This window comes from Puntigrus tetrazona, chromosome 5, assembly GCF_018831695.1.
Source record: "Puntigrus tetrazona isolate hp1 chromosome 5, ASM1883169v1, whole genome shotgun sequence".
NCBI lineage: Eukaryota > Metazoa > Chordata > Actinopteri > Cypriniformes > Cyprinidae > Puntigrus > Puntigrus tetrazona.
Window position 1 is genome coordinate 32,394,499 of NC_056703.1, and position 21,726 is coordinate 32,416,224.

Genomic DNA, 21,726 nt, shown 5'->3' on the forward strand with positions numbered 1-21,726 from the left:
GCAGTTTGATAATGATACCGGACTGTCGCTCTCTCTTTCTGTCTGTGTCTGTTTGACTCAGAGCTGGTAATTGGTCCCACATGGCGTCTCTCTTACAGAATCATAATTAAAAAACACACAGCCTTAAATATAGAGGAGCCAGAGGACTCGATCTCCACCGAGGAACAGCACTTTTCATGTCTTTCACTCTCTTTACGCAGCTTTTTAGTAATTAACAGGCCAACGTTGAATGTTTGCTCAATTTAAAATATCCCATACTGTACGTTGAGCTCTGCTATTTTTTTATTCATCAGGGCACTGTGATTTAATTAATATAAGTGATTGTTAAAGCAATTATCATTGGTTCATACAGCAAATAAAATTTTTCATTTAAGTTAGTTTTTTTTATTATCATACAATCAATAAAATACATTCTTTCTGATTAAATGCACATATCTGTGTGTGTGACTACGCATACACATAATTATGTATAGAATATTATATAGTATGAAGTGTTTTTGTATTTTTAGATATTAATCGCTAATTATACGTAACTAATATTTATTAATATTATTACATGCATAATCACGCACTAACCACCATCTATAATGAAGTGTACCTCTTCTGATAATTGTAATCAATTCAATTGTTAATAAGTGAATTAAAATATAATAATAATAATAATAATATTAATAATATTATTACGGATATAAAATTATTTAATATAATAAAAATATATATGCTATAATTTGTAATTATTAGAATTAGAATTTTATATTTTTTCTTTATATATATATATATATAAGTAATAAAATGAACGTCTTATGTCAGTGGAAAATAGAAGACTGTTTTTTTTTTTTTTATAATGAACTATGACATTCTGCTTCACGTCTGTTTTTGTTTGGTGTGATCCCTGTCAGTCACTTTGTTGCCTAACTACGTTTGCTCTGTTGTGATGGAAAAACAGATAGTGTCATTTCTTTACGGTGCAATCACTATACATTCTTGCAGGGTTGACATCTGTGTCACATGTCGAAAACCGAACGCTGGAGAATTCAGGGGTTATTAATGCTTTACTCCTTGGGATCTCTCAGGTTTTACAGCGTGGGATGTATTTCATCGGCTCTGCGTGGCAGGTTTAGGACTGGAGGCTCTTATTTTAGCGCAGGGGTCTTGGGTCTCCCTCCTTGGCTCGACCACCCTGCTGCTCAAATCTCTGAAGGTCAGGACTTGAGAGACGAGAACTCCATATTTCATTCTCATAAATGACCACCACACTCTTTAGGTTTGATCTGTGCGGGTTGCGTTTTTTTCAATTAAGACCGGAGTGAGTTGTTAAAGTCATTTGCGAGGCCCGTTTCTCAACTGTTTATCTTTTTGGGTGAATAAGGTGTTTGCTGCACTTCTACTCATCGACCAGAAGGGGATGTACAAGTATGCATGTAAATGCAAATGGATGGGTTATGAAATGGGCACTTATAATAAGGCTAAGAAACAGACTCGTATCTCCAGCTTTGTTTATGCCTGCTCATATTTAATGACCTATGGCATATGAATGTGGTGGACTGTGAAATGGTTTGTTATAAAGTAGTTCCGTTTTCTGATATTCAACATTTTTTTGCAATGCAGTCACTTTCCGCTCAAAACCCAGTCCATTGAGTCATTCCTTCTCTTCTCATCATTGTTTTAAATGTTAAACAAGAGCTGTTCACAGTTTATAGATATTTATGACAAAGGAGAATTATGCTGCTATTATATTTGCATTGGCAAGTTCATTTCAATGTGACCTGCCAAATTATACGTTACTCAAAAACAAATTTCTCAAATAAAACAAACTATCCTTTGGAGGACGTGGTCTTTTTGTTAAAATTAGGAATGATATGATTATGGCATTAGTTGTAATGATAATGAAGTGTTCGAGATGGAAAATCAAGATGGGCGATATTGCGAAAATTTTATTTCGTCATTGTAATAATATACATTACATAGTTGTTTTTTTGTGTTCTTTATATGGAGAAAACATACCATAATGTAGCAAAATGTCTGTTACTAGAAGTGAGTGTTCATTTGACCCCGTGCGCTGTGTTTTAGGCACTTTTTGCTTGGCGCCAATAGTTCAAGAATGTCTTTGGGTAAAATCAAGAGCACATTACCAGCTAACCAATCACAGTGGAGGAGGGGCGGGACTAATACCACACCTACCAACCTTCACACTCTGCTTGTAATCCGATGGAACAACAATGGCTGAGTTAATATTGCTTGTCTCCAAATATGGATTTCTTCACCAGATGCGATTGCCAGGCTATAGCAATGTTATGAAAAATGATGCTTGGAGAAGCATTTCATTCGCTATGCAACTGCCATATTATTCAGCAGATATTCCATATCACAGCAACCATATAAAAGCATCTTCTCAACTGAAAAGAAGCGCTTACAGCTTGGTGCTTTCTGTAGAGTAACACAACCTTATTCTCATATTCTAGTGTTTGGAAGCTATCCATAGCTATCCAAGCCATAATTTCTTATTGCAAAAATAATGACAGTAGAGTAAGTTTTTGTTTTGTTTTTTAACTTTGAAGTGTTTCTAAGCTTAGAGAAGACATTAACATTTAGAGGCCATATTCACGTTTGTGTTCCATTCAATTTATTCCCATTTTCTTTACCTTTTTATAAACCCTATGATGGCTGGCCCTGATTGACCTGATTTGTAATATGATGGCTGATTTTAAGTGGACCGTCCCTCTTTTAAAGCTGAGATCGTCTGATGAGTTTTCAGTGATTAACGATGTTTAAATAAGGGGCATCCTGTAAAGCCTTTCCAAGGAATAACGGTCCTCTGCTCGCTCTTGCAGGATTTTCGGAATAACTTTCTTCCTAGATAACGTCTGGGAATGTTTAGCCTCCATAGTTTTTTGTAGACCCTAAAAATGTGGTCATATATGGTTTTGCATAGTGTCTATAGCTTATGTAAGCATATCCCCCTGAGAGAAAGCGTTATCTAGCGAGCTGCCGGCTGTATACATAATCGAGCCCAGTGGAATGTTTTGAATGCTTTGGAATGGGAACGACCCTTCCTTTCCTCATCCCACTCCAGACTTTTCCGGATCCTGTGCCTGATTCCTTCGGGTGCGGTTCCTTTTTTTGTTCCTCGATGGACGAGTGAAGTTCACCAGCATTCGCTGTTGAGGAGATTTGCCAAGGTTTTTTGGGAATTCAACATGCAGGATTTCACACCAGAAGCGGGAAGCGGCCAGGAGCCGGTGACTGATGCCGATATGTCAGCTTCAGCAGAGAAGACGTCAGGAGCAGGTGCTGTGGAAGATATGTTAGAAGTGCAGGCGATTTCTGAATCGGTTTTAGTTTCGGCTTTAGACATGGATTCGGTGGCTCCTTCCGTACGAGTGTCCTCATTAACATCTGCTCCTGACCCACATTCAGACCCAGATTCTGCTGTGTTTGAGGCGTCAGACACACACGCCGCTCTGGGGACTGAAAAAGCACATGCTAGAGAGTCAATGACGGGTCCTGTCGTTTTTTCGACCGGCACAGCTGATTCCGACGGGACATACATGATCCCTGACCCAGTGTGGGTGACGGGGGGAGGTAGGATTGGCTCTTATTGTCTTGATTGGTCTGTGGGTTTTCATTCAGACACTAACAAGTTTTTTGCTAATTTGTAAAGAGGATAGACATAAATACTTGAGTACTGAGAAGTAAGACCACTTTTATTGCGAATATTGTTTGGTTTTCACACCAAACAATATTTGCTTAGTTTATTAGTGGCTTGATTATATACAGTTGGCTGGAAAAAAAGAATGCAGCAATGCTTTCATTTTCTGTTTTTGTTACTCGTGTCTCGTGGCCTAATTTGGCAGCAGACAAATGCGAAGGTGCTCTGTGGCTTTTATTGTTTAGAATTGGCTCATATTAAGATGTGTATCAGAAAATAATAACGGAATTCCTACAGTCAAAAAACTTTAATTAGGCCGTTTTGATTTCCAACCATGCGTAGTTGTTTCAGTGACTAGAAATTGTGGTTGGCAGAATTTTACCGTAACGCATACGATAGCAATGTTTTAGGGTTTTCGGATTGAACTTAAATGTGCAATTAAACAACGTGTTCATTTAACTGATGTAATGTTAATATACCAACCTACTGAAGGTTTTACATTTGTTTTGTACATGCGCTGATAACCATCTGGTGGTGAACCAAAGCTCAACACAAGCAGCTTTTTCACAAGCTGAGAAGACACATATATATGTATGGCTACTTTTTGGTTACCCACATTCTTTGAAGTGTAAGGAAAAGTGATTACAAATATCAATGTAACGGATGTAGAGAGGACTGGAGAAAGAGCGAGAGAGAAATATGGGTTAATGTTTCCTTTGCCACTCCCTCTTCAGGCCGAGCTCTGAACAAACAGTCAAGATACGATCAGATTCAAGTCTACGAGTCTTACGGCCCTCGCTGTATATTCACATTTATTTGGCAAACGACATAATCGTGGTCCTGCGGCATTTCTGACCGAGTCATTTAGCAAGTCAATCTGTTTGTCTGATGGTAGCTGTGTCTGACCAGATCAGTGACCTGTACACAGCTGCGGGCAGGTTATATGCTGCAGCATTTTTAGTACGTGGTATGTGGAGGGGAAGTTAAAGTTAGCACCTGTCGAAAAACAGCCACCCGCCCTCCCCTCGGACGACTCCACAATCACTGCCACCGAACGCAGAAGACTTTACAACACTCGTCCAGCCTCGAAGTGCTTTGTTTTTCCTTTCCTCTCTCTTCTCCTCTTCTCGTTCTATCTCTCTTTGGTATTCCATCCTTATTCTCTCTGTTTTTTCCACTCCTTGTCGTAGCTCCTCCTGTCTGAGATAAAGTGCGAAGGTAAAGACACCGAGCTCAGCAGGGCGTTTCTGTCTGTCCCGCTCACAGTGTAAGTAACCAGCTTTCCTCCGTTCCTGTTAATTGCCTTTAACTGGTTGTTTCTTCTTTGGGATTGTGGCTTTCGTGTGCTTGTGGCTGTAATGGTGATTTTGGGGATCTGCTGCTGTTGGTATTGTGTGGTTAACGATGCGTGTTTGTGGGCTGACTGAAGTTTACCTGCTTACACAAGTTGCTTGTTGAGTTTGATTTTGTTGCACTCGTCTTGTGTGAGTTTGGATTGTATAACTTGTATGGTAGAAGATAAACCTAACACTTAACATGTAGATTATTATTATCTCTACATCGGACGTGATTGGTGCGTCGAAAAGCATGAAAAATGCCAATTAAATCAAATCACAAACACTGACAGCCAATGCCTCCTTTGGCAGAAAGAAATTTATTTTCTCTGAATTTTATTATGTATTAATTCACTAATTCACTGCATTATATATTTTTGAATTAATGTACTCTGAATATCATGTTATGTAATTATGGGTATTTTACTCTGCATTTTTTTTATTTGAATTTGCTGAATTTTATGTATGAATTACTTTACTCTAGATTATGTCTTTGAAAAGTAATTTGTGCGGAATTTTATGCATTTTTATTTAAAAATTTTAAATAAATCCAAATATCTTCAGAATATGTTTCTTGCTCACTGATTTGTTTTTATTCTAATGCTATGTGCACATTATGTATTATGATTATAATTTTAATTAATATAATTGTATTAAATAATAGTTTAATATTATTGTGAGTCCTTTTTTCCACGATAGTTATTATTATTATTATTATTATTATTATTATTATTATTATTACTATTTATCTTTAGTTTATTTGTCAGCTTATTGGTCAGGTTTGGGTGACTTGCTGCTTCTCTTCCACTATCACAAACCTCAAGCTGTCGTGCTGCTATGTACATCAATCACTTCCTGTGTAGACATGGTGTGACAGGCTTGGTAGCAAAGACGATGATGCAACCGAGATCTAAAGGTGCCTTATCAAAGAAGTAATTGCTAAATAAAGGACTTTTAAACCCGAGAAGTGTTGACAGTCACTTAAGAGCATGTTTTACAAGCTTTCCTAGTAGATTGTGTAAGTGCTTTCTGTTGTTGTGCTGCATTTATGGCTTTTGAATATTGATTTTACGTGTGCATTAAGAGGCGTGTCCTGTTATGCACATGCATTTTGCACTTCCTGCTGAATACATCCCTGTAGGCATGCTGTTTCAGAGCAGTCTTTACATGTGAGGTTGTCGTTCTCACCACACCCGTATGAGTGAAGCCTTCAGTGATTGCACCATCATGATCATGTGATTCAGAATTATCCAGCAGAGACAGCCGCGTTTTGAACAGACTTGACAGAGTCACGTTGAAACAGAGTTATTCAGCAACAACCTGCTTGATTTTTGATTAGATTTATGGTATTCAAGCACAAAACCTCTCTAGGGAATGTGAATCTGAAGCAAATATCTGAATGCTAAGTTTATGAATTTGAACAGACATGAAAGCTTCAAAACTATATGCGATTGGTACATGCATTTTTTTTTACATTGAATCATTAAATTAAAAATGCCCAAATGAAGTTCTTAGCAATGCATATTTCTAATCAAAAATGAAGTTCTGGTTATATTTATGGTAGGAAATGAACAAAATATCTTCATGGAACATGATCTTTAATTAATATCCTAATGATCTTTGGCATCAAAGACAAAATATACCCCAGCCACTTAAAACTGCTTTTGTGGTCCAGGCTCACATATTCAGATTCTTAAATGGCTCTTTTATATTATTTCAAGTTGATATTCATAGAGAAATCAGGCAAGAACACCAGTGGGTGTTAAAAAACCAACCGACTCTGAGAACCAAGCCAATATTTAATTTGTTCTGTTTTTTACAGATGCTCTTCTCGCGGATTTGGAGTCCACAACCTCCCACATTTCCAAACAAGCTGTTTTTCTGCCAGAAGAGACGCCATATTCCTACCCCACAGGAAGTGACGTATATCAGGACCTGTCCTCCCCGCCTCGAGTGACCTCTCCTCCTGCTCAAACACTGAATGGATCTTGGGTAGAAAAGCCAGAATCAAAGCACTCATCAACCCAGGTAAAGGCACAATTATTTCCTGGAGGGTTTCTTTATTCCCCAGAGCTTTCTGCTGGTCTTTATATGAGTCTGCTTGGTTATCCTTTAACCTTATGACAAATACCAGAATCCGGTCTGTTCCACTTTCTGCCTGCTGTGCCCTCGAGCAAAGCACTTCATCTCTAGTTGCACCAAAGACTTGTGCCATTAAGCAGGTTCAACATATTCAAGGTTTCTCGAATGGGGCCATGTTATACATATTTGTAGCATCTAAGTTCACTTATAATTTCAAGATTTATAGTTTTCTCTGTCAGTCTTAGTACACAGTGTAACTACAGAAAAGTCAAGTTTTAAATATGAAAAATATCTAAATCATTAGCCTCAAACTCAATTCCTGGAGGGCCACAGCTCTAATCAAACACACCTGATCCAGCTAATGGACGTCTTTAGGATCACTAGAAATTTCTAAACCGGTGTGATTTGGAGCTGGTTGTAGCTAAACTGTGCAGAGCTGTGGCCCTCCAGGAACTGTGTTTCTGACCAAATATCTAAACTCTTTGGTCATTTTGTGAGAGAGGTGCTAACGGTTTAATCAGATTTAATGTTCTATGCTAACCTGCAGCTAAAAGTGCTAGCACCAGACCTGTAGATTGGCTAAATGGATTTGAAAACTGTCAAAGTCAACTGTTAAACTCTAGGGGAGTTGGAAAATGAACCATTATTTTCAAAAATATTGGAGTTTAATTTCGATTAGGTGCTCTGAGGAACGCTGTGTAAAGCTGTAATGCACAAGTTTATTATATGATTTTCAATTTTATGCTGCCTTTTGGAGTATTATATTGTTCAGTTTTTTCAGATTTCAATTATGTCTGTTATAATTAATACATCAGGGATGGTTAAGTTACTCTGTGTTGTAAAAGCATTGGTATTTTAATTTTACGTGTTTGTAGCTTGGTTTCTTTAAATGTTCTGTGAAAGACAGCAGATGTTTTTGATAGCTGTCACACTAAATACGTTTGGGTGTTTTAAATGTATGTTTTTGGCTCTATGGGAACATATTTAGAGTCTAAATCAAAATACAGGAATTATTTAAATGAACATGACCATTGATTTTGTGACAGCCTAATTTCCAGAATTATTCCAGTTATTTTTTTATTGCAATACCATGTAGTTCAACAAATTATGCAGCATCACAAAAAATGCATTGTGTAGCATGTTTCAAAGTGGATGGACTGATATATTGATCCACAAAAGTGACCCCCAGATGTACAGTATCATAAATTTTTTTCATAATGTTTGCCCATTTTGGTGCTTTCTGCTCTCGTCAAATTCTTAGTGAAAGTGAAACACCTTAATGTTTTCTTTCCTCAAGTCTTTTAGCTCAGCGCCGAAAAGTGCCAGTCCACGTGTGTCACAGTCTGAAGAAGAACACGTCTATAGTTTCCCTATCAAGCAGAAGACTACTGACTCCCCTGTCGCCGTCATGAGTTCATCACTTGGCAGTAACCTGTCAGAGCTGGACCGTCTGCTGCTGGAGCTCAACGCCGTACAGCACAGCACACCTGCCTTCCCTACTGAAGGTAAGTGCTTTAAACCTTGGGTTTAATGGCTTGTTAAAGCTCTACAAACATCACATGCACATTTTCTGACTGTATATCAAATCTAATAGCTGATTTTTTTTTCATTTGGTGTTTCACAGAGACCTACCCTCCCAAACCAGCCAGCAATGCCCAGCGATATGTTCCAGAAAACGGCGTCTCTTCAGCAGTGAAAGCACCTCCCATAGAGAAACCCAAACGCAATGTACCCGGACGGGCAATAGAAGATGTCAGACCTAGTGTGGAGAGCCTGCTTAATGAGTTGGAGAGCTCTGTGCCGGCCCCTGCGTAAGCTTGCACACTGAAATTTTGTTCAGTTCAATTGTTTCCGCAATTCCTGTGGTGCAAAGCAAAATTTTCAGCATCATTACTGCAGTCGTCAGTGTCATATGATTTTAATATGAATATGATTTGCTGCTCAGTTATTATTGCTGCTGAATTATTAATAATGATTCCTGATATTATAAGTTATTAGCTAACAATTATAAGCAAAAATATTTTCAAAGCTGATAACAAGTTCTTTTTATTATCAATTATAATAACGATTATAATAATAGAATGATTTCTGAAGGATAATGTGGCACTGAAGATGTGGAAAATTAATCTTTGATCACAGGAGTGAATTACATTTTAAAATATATTAAAATAAAATATTTAATGAATATTTAAGAATTAAAAATGATCACAATGTTAGTTTATAGTATATTTATGATTAAATAAATGCATGAGAACTTAAAGGTTGTGAGTTAGAAGCAGCAGGCTGTCCTTAAATAATAGCTCCGCCTTCTTTCTATGAGCGAACATTTGGGTGGTGTTATGAAAATGAACCCACTGTATGACATTGAAAAGTGTTGGAGTGTTTAAAAGAGCTGTTTAGGGAGTGTGGACAAGTCATATCTTTGCATAACTATGCAGCAACAGCTTGTAACACTCCAAAGAGAAAGGAAAACTTGAAATCACATCACCTGACCCCTTTAAATGAGCTGAAATGTTGTGAATGACTGAAAAAAAGTCCCCTATCTGTGGTCTAGACCATTTCTTATATCGCATTTTTAACTTTTTGACATTAATAGACCCGCCCCAGCAGTGCCAGTGGTTCCTGAGTTGAGAGAAGTTCAGGAGGAGACCCCTGCCCAGCAGCAGGCCAGGATCTCTGCCTCCTCAGCGACACGAGAACTTGACGAACTCATGGCCTCACTGTCTGACTTCAAAGTTCAGAGCAATGTAAGTCTTGAAGAAAAAGAGAAATGTTGCATTATTTTTTCCATGTGTCCTTCAATTTCCCAAAATGGAAAAAAAAAATGTGTGTATGTATGTATATGTATAATACGTATATTTTACAAGCCACTTTCATGGAATGGTTTGTTTTAAACTAGTGTTTAATTAGTAAAATTTGTAATTATTTTGTAAAGCTATTTTGTGCTGCTTATGTAATTCTTATTGGCAAATATTCTGATTTAAAGCTTTACAAGGGTAGTTTTAAATAGTTGTCATTGGGTTTTGTAGGGGGTATAAGCTGTGTTGTGATTTATTACGCATGTCTGTGAGTGCTGATAATGATAATCAAATAGTAAACAGTAGATTATTATCATTCAAGGTCTTTAAAATGAAAAAAGAGGTTTATATGCGTGTATGAGGGTATGCTCTCATGGGTCCATTAGGAAGGTCTTGTTAGCATATCTATCTTGGACGTGAGCCACACTGCGGTTGAAAAGAGAGAATCTGGAATGCTGTGGTTGTGGTGTCATGTTATATCTGCGAATTTGGGTGATTATATTTGCCTTCAGGTTGGTAAACCAACTATATTTTGTTACCTTGACTAAATAAGCCAAACATGTTGACATATTACATTATAGGGCTGGACAATATATCTATATATATATATATATATATTACATAATGCATTATATTAGGCCACTGACTTTTAATGCATAGTTTTTGTATTTTATAGTAAGATGACTGGATGTTGTCATACATGTTGCTGCCTCATTTTGCATGTCATCCTTTGTTTCTACTTAAATGCTTTCCTCCATTTCTTTTTTTTTATTGTTGTCGTCTTGCTGTTGGTTGTCTAGTCTGTCTCTCTGTCAGTTAAGGAGGACTCATTATCCACTAAAGGGTCAGAACTTCCCATTCTTGTGGTGAATGATAACCTCACAGTCCCTTCAGTACCAGAAGGAGAGGTATCTGATCGCAGCTTTCATTGCCAGCCATCCTCAAATTGTGCACCACATTTACTGGAACTCCACATTGTTGAGGAATCGACAGCTGTTGCTCCAGTGTCCGACTCCACGGTGCTTTGTACCTCCTCCAAGATCCATTCAGAGAAATTCTTGGTAGTTTCAAGCGCAAAGAGTCCAGCCCCCAAGTCTTGTTTTTCAACTGAGCCATCTGCAAAAACCTCTATCCCTCTGGCATTAAGTTTACACAAACATGAAGTCAGTTCACCAAAAGCCGTTGATCTGAAAATCTCAAGTCCTATTTCGATCACCAAAAATAGTCCACTTGTGGTACCAAAGGCCTCCTCGCCACTTATAACTCCAAGGATATCTAAAAGTCCCAGTCCACCACAGGTTATCAAGAGCTCAAATCGAATTGTCGATGTGAAATGTCCTAGTCCTGTAACAACTTCTAAAATCTCTAGTCCAGTTGTAGTAAGAAAAAGCCCAAGCCCCGTTACAGCTGTTAGAGTGACCAAAAGTCCAATCCCTGGAGTCGTTGCCAAGAGCCCAAGTCCCGAGGCAGGGATTACTAGCAAGAGCCCGGTGCCAACTACCATTACACTGCCCGCTCCTCCAGTTTCAACCCTAACATTAACTCAGAAGCCTTCCAAGGAGAAACCTGAGAGCTTTGAACCAGGCATATTGGGAATAAGTCTTCCTTGCCCCGAGCCTCTTCTTGAGGAAGCTCTGGACAAGCTGTTGACGTCCAGTCTTTCTCAACCAGAGCCGGTGAAACTGGGTGAAGGAACTCCTGCCTCATTAGAAGTGAACAATGATGTTCTGGCAAATCTTCATCAATCGACACCACCGGGTGGCTTTAAAGATGTCACATGGATGGACGACCCTTTAAACCCCACATCATTCCCTGGGGCATCCAATGTTTCGCTGGACCTTCCACTTATCCAGCCATCAGCAGTTGAAAGGCTCTCTGCTTCTGGACAAGTATGAGACGTACCGACTCTGTTAGACTGTCTCCAATTTGCACCCCTAAATTTAGCGAGCATGAGCGAGAAGCATGCTGAACCACGTATGGCTGTTTATGCTTTCTCAAATACATGGGCCTGATCCTTGGGCCAAGGGGCCTGTTGATACCCAATCTGAACCTTTCCATCCTGCTCGGATAGAAGCACCCCACCATTAGCAGGTTAAATATGCCTCTCAAAAACCTGAGATGCATGTGCAGGCATCACTTAGTGCTCCAAAAATTGCAGGCATATCCATTTAATTGGGTTTCTGTTGCATTGCTTTGCATCACATGCTTTTGGAAAGGTAGAGAATTGAGGAATCTAAAGTATGTGTGATGCATGAAATGAATAATATTCTGTGGTAGGAGTCTTTGCGATGTTCAAATGCATGCCCTGACGCGCTTTCTCAATGAGGTGTATGGCACTCAATGGACAACAAGGCTAGGCTTGCTTTTCCTTTTAATGTTCTATAGTGGGTTTTCATTGTGCAACTGCATTCCATCTTCACTTCTTTTCTGTTTCTTCAGGGCACTTAATGCAGGAGATGTTCTGTGAAGTGGTTATTTACTGATTCTATATTCTGATGGTTTTACATCATGCTGATAGTTTGCAGTTTAAAGTTGATGTATGGAGTCTAATGATATGAAAGTTCCTTAGTTTTCTTGATGCATTAAAATCATGCAGATTTGTATGCATTTATCTTGAAATATAATTTTTAAATAATTTATTTGTGTTTGCTGTAAATTAAAATCATTGCTATTTAAGTAATGTACAATATCTAAGCAATATCTGTTGCATCTATACTTATCAAAAAAAATTTAAACTGCTTTGAGGTTTCTAAGTAACTGATATGATTATGGTCTAAAATTAAATATTAGAAGTGCATCAAAATATGTATTTCATGTAATGTTTATTATCAAATACAATTTTTAATTTCATTGTATTCACTCGTGGGTAAAAAGGAGTAAATCTGAAGTAAATTTAAATGCAATGAACTGAATGATTCTTGTTGCAATGTCAGTTGAACTAGAAGGTCGCAGTTGACAGTTTGTTTGTCAGTTCTGCTTTGCATTGCTTTTGTCACGATGTGTTTGCTTTACTGTACATTGCATTTATTTCAAATTGTTCGTAGAAGATTAGAGATGTTTCTGCTGTGGAATGCATTGGCCCAAACCAGATCAGTGTTGGGTTGTTTTCTAGAGCCTTTTGGACTGGATGCTCTTGAATGGCATTTGCACCGAATTCATTGCATGTTCCAAACATGGTGAATTCACTAATGCTGCCTCTCTGCAGCTTAAATCGGTCATCAGACGCACCAAGGAAACATCCAACGTCCACCCGATGTTTCGTGATGGCCACTTGCGCAAAAAAATGGGCCCACTAATACTCAACAAGAGCAACTCACAGGATCTACTCATTGAAGAGCTGCAAGGGAAACTGGGAATCGGTCGCGCTGAGCGGCCAAGAAAACAGCAAGATGATTGGCTTACGGAAGGGGTCATTGTCTGTTCCAACCCACAGCGTTTAAGAGAGGAAGGTGGCGTATCACCAACGGTTGATAAGGTAGCGGAAATCGCAGGATTAATGTTGCAACTCACAAAAAGCTAGCAAAACAATATTTCTTAATATTTTTTCTAAAAAAATAATAATTCAAGTAGAGCGCCCACCGGTGGTTCCTGGTATTTTTTTTTTTGGTACCCATATAATTGGTTATGAAAGGTTCATGTTTTACAACAGGTTGACATGCATGCATAGTCAACAAAGTATTTTCATTTTCTTATAATATGCATTTATTTTTACCTTTTTTGTTCAGAGATTCCCAAGCGATTCGTATTTAAAGTGGCACCTAGTGGCAAAGAATGAATTTGCATTTTCATTCAGACCAAGGAAAAGACCAACAAGTGGGCAGGCAATATACTAATGTTTCAGATTTACAAGTTTGCAGGATGTTTTCTTTCGCTTAGAGCTGTGTTACATACTGCATGAACGGCCCTTTTCAAAAATCAATAATAGGGGCACTTAAAGCACTTAAGCCAGGAACCAAACCAACCGGCAAGGAAAATCACAATGTTATGTAATTTTTTTTTAAGCAAAAAAGCATTTGAAAATTAAGTAAAAAGTTAAAGATACAAGACTTAATGGATTTATTGATCGGAAAGAAATATGGTTTACATTATGTATTTTGAGAGCCTATTGAGTTAATGCAAACACTTCTGGCACAATCGCAACTGATTGATGTAATTTTCTTAACAGCATCATGGCTAATGTAGTTTGTTCACTTGCTGTTTAACACAATTGTTTAAAAATAAGTTGAAATGATGCCAATTGATGGCTTCAGCAAAAGCATATACCTTAGATTTTAAAACCTTAGAGCTCACGTCAGATCTTTCTTTAAAAGTTTATGACGTGATGGGGGAAAAATTTCCTATGTACAAAATAAATGGTATTTTTACTTCCAGAACCCATTTTCTGCTCCTTTCACTTCCTGCTACGTGTTTTGTTTCTTTGTCCATCAGATCATCATTTCTCCAGACTCACCCAGTCCTCCGAAAAAAGTCCTAACCCATCCTGTCCCAAAAAAGCCAGATCCTGTGATACAGATGCCTGCTCCTCTCCCCCCACCACCTCCACCCCTAGAGAGCCCTCTCCTCCTCCACCTCCTCCTCCACCCGCTCCTCCAGTTCCACCACCACCTAAAGACCCCACCCCTCCTCCATCCCCTCCTCCCAAACCTGTGACCCCGCCCCCTCCACCAAAGGTTTTAGCGTCTGTTGGCTGCCAAACGGAATATGAACCTCTTTTTCCACCGGTACAGGCATGAACTTGCTCTCTGTGTTGATCTGCATCTTATCAGAGCTTGCCTCTATTCCTTCAGGGTTCCCATATTTACTGAAAATGTGGAAAATCAGGGAATTTGTAAGGCCTGGAAAAGTCTAAATATATAAAAAGTCTTTGTAAACTGGTTGTATATCGGGTTTGTATAGAGGAAGAGTTATTTACAAGCCATAGTGAATCATTTTGAGAGTGCATTCTTTTTATATGAATCTTTTAAACTGGTTCACAATTCAGTTTGAATGATTCTTGAGTGAATTATTCAGAGTTTAAATGTAGATGTAATTAATGTGGATAATAAAATGACTGGAATGGTTATTGAAAATGCATTGGCCAGGTAGTGTGGGAACCCTCTACCTTGTTTCTATCAAGTTGTTCATGGTTTCTAGCATGTTGCATCAAAGTGCATGCTTCTTGTGTGTTTTGACCTCCAAACAGCGTTTGCACTAGGAGTGTCTCAGCATTTATTAAATAGTTTGCTGGTGCCAACATGTCCCAAGAAGTCTGTCCTTGTGTTTTCTCTTGTTTTTCTGTAAATTCTTGGTATGTGAACAAATTCTTTTGCAAATGAAGTTCTGGTGATCACAGAAAACTTTTAATCTTAAATTCTTTTTGTTTTGGCAAAGCACTTTTTTAAGTTTGGCAGAATTCTGTAAATGCAAGAATAGAACCAGAAAGAAAGAAAGGACCGGGCTTAATACTACAGTAGTCAGGCTGTGTGGAAGTGCTTCAAGGGTAGCTTGTTTAAGTGTGAGTTCATATGCAGAAATAACAGAGGATGTGTGGGTTGCTATTTTTGCTTTGTGAAGAATGCTTCTGTGTCACTGTTCTTTGAATTGAGAGGACAGAGATGGAGTTACCAGGCCTTTTTGACTCATAACCTTGTTCGGTCTGTCATCTGATTATTTAAAATTGCAAAAAACCTAACCAGCTTATTGCCGTTTGCTCTAAAGGCTGTGAAATAAGACAAATGCTTCCATAAACATTTTCATTACATGCATCGTTTTGGCTAAATACAATTGATTACAAAAGATTGCTTCTTTAGGTGTATGTGGTAGTTGCTTGATAACCATTAATATCCTGTAATGTATTGATAGATAAATTGCGCAATTAAATGTGTGCAGTTCAGCAGCTCTTGATGTTAAAGTTAAGTTGGAAAAGATCATCAAGCTGATGGTCATATTGAGAAAATGTTCATCCAAAAGAGAAGTAGATTTTTTGGTGTCATGGTGCATCATGGTGTCATCAGTTTTGGAGCATGAAATAATATCTAGGTGACATTTATATTCAATTTATAGTCATTGTAAACCCATTTAAAAAACAATTTAGACATCAGTATTGATCTAGTAAAAGTGTATCAAAAGAGACTATGGAAAAATGCATCTGCTGAATGAGCAGCAAAACAGCTTATTTTGTGTTAGCATCTGTATCCACATATTCTTTGCTTAATAAAACGGTCTTTAAAATGTGAAAATTCTTTCCTTTTTCCTGTAGATTATGGCTCAGGGCAAGAGTTCCCCCACCAGCGTTCCAAAGCAGGGGAATAAACTGGATAACATGTTGGGCAGCCTGCAGTCAGACCTCAATCGGCTGGGGGTCCAGACTGTGGCCAAAGGCGTTTGTGGAGCCTGCAAGAAACCCATCGCTGGCCAGGTAAGAAATCCCTTGAGCTCATTTACTGCCCAAATCGTTATCCAGGCCTGTATTGCTTTTGGAGTTTTAAGATATTGTGCTCTAGAGTGGATGTTCTGTTCCAAAAAAAGAATTTAAGGACCACCAAAGCGTGTATTTCACATAAACACATTATTATCATTATTTTTATTATTTTTATTATTGTTAGTCATCAATTTGAAATAAAAAAAATAGTACAATTATTATTAATAATAGTAACATTTTATATATATATGTATTTGAAAGGTGTCCTATGCTTACAGAGCCTGAAATTATTTATTTATATTAATATTGTGAAATATGATTGCAATGTGAAATCAGTTCTGTTGTCGAAAGTATGTTTTAAAATTTTATTTATTCCTGTGACGCAAAGCTGAATTTTTCACATCATTATTCTAGTCTTCAGTGTCACATGGTCCCTGTGCTGTTTTGTATTTTTGTGTAAAATAAGATATATTGACATTTTGAAAGTATTGTGAATGTGCAATCTAAAAAAAAACCTTTAGAAATTATGAATTACCATCATCCAGTCAGAAATGTCTGTCAGACATACGAACACCACCGTAAGATAATAAATACTGTAGTTTTGAATTCTGTACTCAAAGACTGCTTAATAAATACATATCACAGTTTCCAAACAGGAAAAATACCATTTTAAAATAGAAAACTGTTATAATATTTCACAGTAGGATACATTACTGTTTCTACTATATTTTAATCAAATAAATGCAACCTTAGTGAGCTTACGTCATGTGAAATATGAATTTTCAGCTGTTGTGATCCTAAGGTTTTAGCTTGTAGGCTTAAACAAGTTTACGGGCCGCTGATATTCAGTTTGTGAAACCCTACACTTCCGTCCTTGTTTTCTTTTGATTCATTCAGGTGGTGACAGCGATGGGGCGGACGTGGCATCCGGAACATTTCGTGTGCACTCACTGTCAGGAGGAAATCGGCTCCAAAAACTTCTTTGAGCGAGATGGCCAGCCGTACTGTGAAAAGGACTACCACAGCCTGTTCTCTCCACGCTGTTACTACTGCAACGGACCCATTCTGGATGTAAGGATTCTGCTCGCCATCAGCACCTCAAGCGGTCACAGACAGGGCATGTGTGTTACGGTCTCGTGTGTCACCACCCAGTCGACATGGGGCTTACTATAGCCGGCCACACTTTACCTCTGGCTTCAGATTTCCTGTAAACATAAACAGTCGCTTAAAGACACTCTAAATAGGTCTTTTGCAGCAGAACATTGAGAGTCTAATGAGAATGTAAAAGCATTCCAGAAATAAATTGAAGACTCTTTCAAAGCTCTAATGTTGCTTACTGACTGAAGACAAACATGCACATTAACACAATATTTTACATGAACAAAAAACAAAAAAGCTAAATGAATGCACTTAAAAAGGCAATAAACAAGAAGTAATTTGGTTTTGTGCATGCAAAAACATATAGTGCAACCGGTGCAAACTCTTCAATAACAAGTGATTCTTATGAATGGATTCTTTTGATGAGTCACTTCTAAAGATTCCAGAGACGTTATTGGAGTGAATCCGTCATGAATTACTGAATTAACATTTGACTCGTTTGACTAGGTGTTTATATGATGACAGATAAACATACAAATTGACACAAAATAATACACACACACACACACACACACACACACACAAAACAACAACAAGGGTATTTATATTGCAAAAATATGAAGGAAATAAATGGTTTATACCCTAGTTCATGTAGGTTGGCACATGATAAAACTATTGCCAGTAATTAATAATAGTCTTATCGTTTTTCGTTTTGAGAATTTGAAAAAATTCTTCGACATGAAATTTCTGTTCTTGTTTCACCATCATTTCATTGTAATGAATCTCTTTTACTTCCTCCTGCAGAGAGTGGTGACCGCATTAGACAAAACTTGGCATCCGGAGCATTTCTTTTGTGCCCAGTGCGGGTCATTCTTTGGGCCTGAGGGTAAGCAGCTTCCACTTCCTCTCGACCTCTTTTCTTCTCTGCAGCTGATGTTTCCTTTTTTTTTACCAGCTTATTTTCTTCAAAATGGTTTTAGGCCTTTGGAAAACCTTTTTCCCCCTCTTATTTAAATTTTATTGCTAATTTTTCTGCAGGTTTCCATGAGAAGGAGGGAAAAGCGTACTGTAGGAAGGACTACTTTGACATGTTTGCCCCCAAATGTGGCGGCTGTGCTCGTGCCATCCTGGAGAACTATATTTCAGCCCTTAATGCTCTTTGGCACCCTGAGTGTTTTGTCTGCAGGGTCAGTATGTGTTCGTGGGTGTCTGTACTGGCATGTCAAACAATCAATAGGCCAAAATTTGTCTTGGACTTATTTTATTTAGTTGTTTTGTTGCTTTTCATTTTTTTAATTGATTAAATTCGTTTAATTTTGATTTTTATTTTATTATAATTTTTTTATTTTACAATGATCATTTTTTTAAGAATTTTAATTATGGTATATTATTGTCAGGATTTCATTAAATGTATAACATTTTATTCAATTTAAATCGGCAGGGTTGCTGACATCATATATTGCCTTATTAATTTACTATTGTAGTGTATTATTTAATATCTCAATGTATTAATAATCATATGAATCTTAAGCTTAAGTTAAATACTTAAATTAAATGTTGCATTAAATTACATATTTTTGATTTTTATTAAATTAAAAAAATATTAAACTTGTATTGAAATGTAATTTTTTTTTGTCAGGATTGTATTTTAAATGATTATTTAACTTATTAAATTCAGCATGATTTAAAAAATGTCAAATATAGAATAGATTTGAAAATGTTCAGATTTTAAAATGAATTGTTTTTTTTTTTTTTTTTTTAACAATATTTGAGAGATCAATGTTTTTAATCATCAGTCATGGTGCTTTATAGATATTTGTGGTGTTTCTGTTGTGTTTCTTGGTGTTTTGGATCAGATGTTTCTGTATCGTTGCATGCACTATTTGAGTCATTCGTGCATAACTGAACGATTCTCGCCTTTTGTTTCTGTCCTCCGCAGGAGTGTTTCACTCCATTTGTGAACGGCAGTTTCTTCGAGCATGAAGGGCAGCCGTACTGTGAGGCTCATTACCACGAGCGCCGAGGCTCCCTCTGCTCCGGCTGTCAGAAACCCATTACCGGCCGCTGCATCACCGCCATGGGCAAGAAGTTCCACCCCGAGCATTTCGTCTGCGCATTCTGCCTTAAACAGCTGAACAAGGGCACATTCAAAGAGCAGAACGACAAACCCTACTGCCAAAGCTGCTTTGTCAAGCTCTTCAGCTAGAGTCTGATAGTGTTTGAACACGCACGCAAATATCCAAAAGTCCTAAGGGTCAAGTTTTACAGTACGTCACGGTGTCATCTTGTGGCGATAGTGAGCATTACACCAGCTTGTTCCTGTGCCAAAGCACTGTCAGCCAAGTGTAGATCTTCAGGGAAGCTATTACGATTTTTAACAGCCTTTTTAAAATGCTTTCCCTGGATCTAGAGACTAAATTATTGTCCTTAAATTGCGTGAAGCTATTTTAGATAATATCGACTGCATCGGACAAATCAAGATCTATTTTTGTACTTGTTACTCACACACACACACACACACACACACACACACACACTGAGCTTAACTTGAACATGCGTATGCACATTTCTTTTTGCACATTTCTTTGCTGCTTTCTGGTATAACAACACTCTCTGGTATTTTATTTCGCATCTTTTCTCCATCAGCAACATCAGGTTTTTCTTAAAGGTGCAATAACAGCTTGGCATCATCAAAATCTCAATGCCATATTCTGTATATTTTTCTAGTTTTTGGTACTCTGAGAGTTTGCTCAGCCCTAAATTTAATTGTGCATGCATTTCTTGGTCTGGTTGTTTGTTTTTTTTGACAATTGTTTCTATTTTTATATTCATGGGTGGTTTCTGTTTTTCTGGATGGCTGGAGTGGTTTGAGCTTCCATCCTTATGCCTTTTTGAGAGTTTAACTGTGGAAACAACTCACATCTGCTGTTATAATACATATTTTATTCGTATAAAACACCTTCTTGAAGAGTTGAGCATGTAGCGTTCCACAATGTGCCTATTGCCACCAGGCACGTTTTCGCGAATTACTTACAATGATTTTTTTTTTTTTTTTTTTTTTTTGTCTTAATCTCTTGTATGTAATGAGTTTGATACACATTTCCCCCCCTATTTCAATTCACTTGATTTCCTACTGTATGAAATTAAATGTATTAAAGTCTTACGGATTATCAGTGATTGCAACAACTTTACTCGACTTTTGTTTTTCCATAATTTAAAGATTTTCTTATTCAAGGTGATGTCATATTTTATTCTTCATTGACTGATGACATGCACATTGTATTTAAAACCTGGAATCGAAAAAGACTGTACAAGACATTGAATAAATACCAGGATCTGAATGACTGATTTATGTGTCAATTTATTTGCATTTAAATAGCATTAACCTGACAATTTTATATTTTTATATCTGTTTTAAGTACATTTTGTATAAATTGTGAAGTGTATACATTGACTCTTAAGGCACTCTATATTAAAGCATCTGTTGAATGCATTTTGTATTTTACACAGTCCACTAAATAAATCTGAATGATATTTTATAGTATGATAAAGAGCATTCATGAATAAATTAGGTCAAATTTTTAACCTGAAGAGCACCTGGCTGTTACACGAATCTGCCTCTAGCACCAATATGCATACTGTATTGTCTGAGCTAGTTAATCATAAATTTATAATTGAATATATCACATTAAAACTACAGATTATTATCATTTGTATCGTCATTAGTCTATTGTTCAGTAGCCTACTATAATAAAAATGCATTTTCAGGATCTGAGACTGGCAGAAAACAAACAGAAAAAGAAATTATTTCGAAATAGCCTACATTTTTAGTTGTTAATTTGGCAATATGTGTAACATGAGGTCACAAAACTTCCTGTAAATGTATTGCGGGGTCAGTGAACTTCTTTTAGTTTCTACTAAATCTTTTAAAACAACTGAATCCAAAAGCACTTGTATTGCTTATGGACACTACATGATTCATTATCATGCTTGGAATAACAGTGAACTATAAAAATAAGTGAAGCTATAAAATAAAGACTTATCGTTTAATTAAACTGCTAGTTAATGTTTAAACCGCGCCCTTGGCTAGCACTGACAGGAATAGCGCGAGTTTCTGAGGTAAGGAATATCCGTTCACGACAAAAATATTCATTTGTTTACAGCAATTATTAATGTGACTTGATTAATAAGACGAATTTAGATGGACGTTACCTACACTTAAGCTGGTAAAATAAACGATAACGATGTTGATGCAAGATTTGTTTGGCGTGAGGCTAGCTGTTCAGCGCTAGCATACAAAAAAACAATTATATAAAAGTTTTCTAGTTAAAGTGGGGCAATGAAATAAAATACATTAGAACGGAA

The 21,726-nt window shown here is 37.3% G+C and overlaps 1 protein-coding gene across 5 annotated transcripts in view; it reads left to right on the forward strand.

Moving 5' to 3' along the window:
- Nucleotides 1-20,702, forward strand: part of pxna (paxillin a) — a 27,973-nt gene extending 7,271 nt beyond the window's left edge. The window contains exons 1-10 of one of the 5 annotated variants that reach the window (XM_043238587.1): nucleotides 3,285-3,582; nucleotides 6,806-7,011; nucleotides 8,363-8,570; nucleotides 8,690-8,876; nucleotides 9,662-9,812; nucleotides 16,102-16,260; nucleotides 17,161-17,334; nucleotides 18,166-18,247; nucleotides 18,400-18,548; nucleotides 19,301-20,702. In XM_043238587.1, coding sequence (XP_043094522.1) covers nucleotides 3,303-3,582; nucleotides 6,806-7,011; nucleotides 8,363-8,570; nucleotides 8,690-8,876; nucleotides 9,662-9,812; nucleotides 16,102-16,260; nucleotides 17,161-17,334; nucleotides 18,166-18,247; nucleotides 18,400-18,548; nucleotides 19,301-19,567 — 1,863 coding nt within the window. In that variant the 5' untranslated portion in view covers nucleotides 3,285-3,302 and the 3' untranslated portion in view covers nucleotides 19,568-20,702. Of the gene's footprint in view, nucleotides 1-3,284; nucleotides 3,583-3,616; nucleotides 4,740-4,839; nucleotides 4,917-6,805; nucleotides 7,012-8,362; nucleotides 8,571-8,689; nucleotides 8,877-9,661; nucleotides 9,813-10,663; nucleotides 11,753-13,068; nucleotides 13,339-14,291; nucleotides 14,585-16,101; nucleotides 16,261-17,160; nucleotides 17,335-18,165; nucleotides 18,248-18,399; nucleotides 18,549-19,300 lie in introns of those variants that run through there. The other 4 variants (XR_006250950.1, XR_006250949.1, XR_006250947.1 and 1 more) reach the window with 4 other exon arrangements.
- The last annotated feature ends 1,024 nt before the right edge of the window (nucleotides 20,703-21,726 follow it).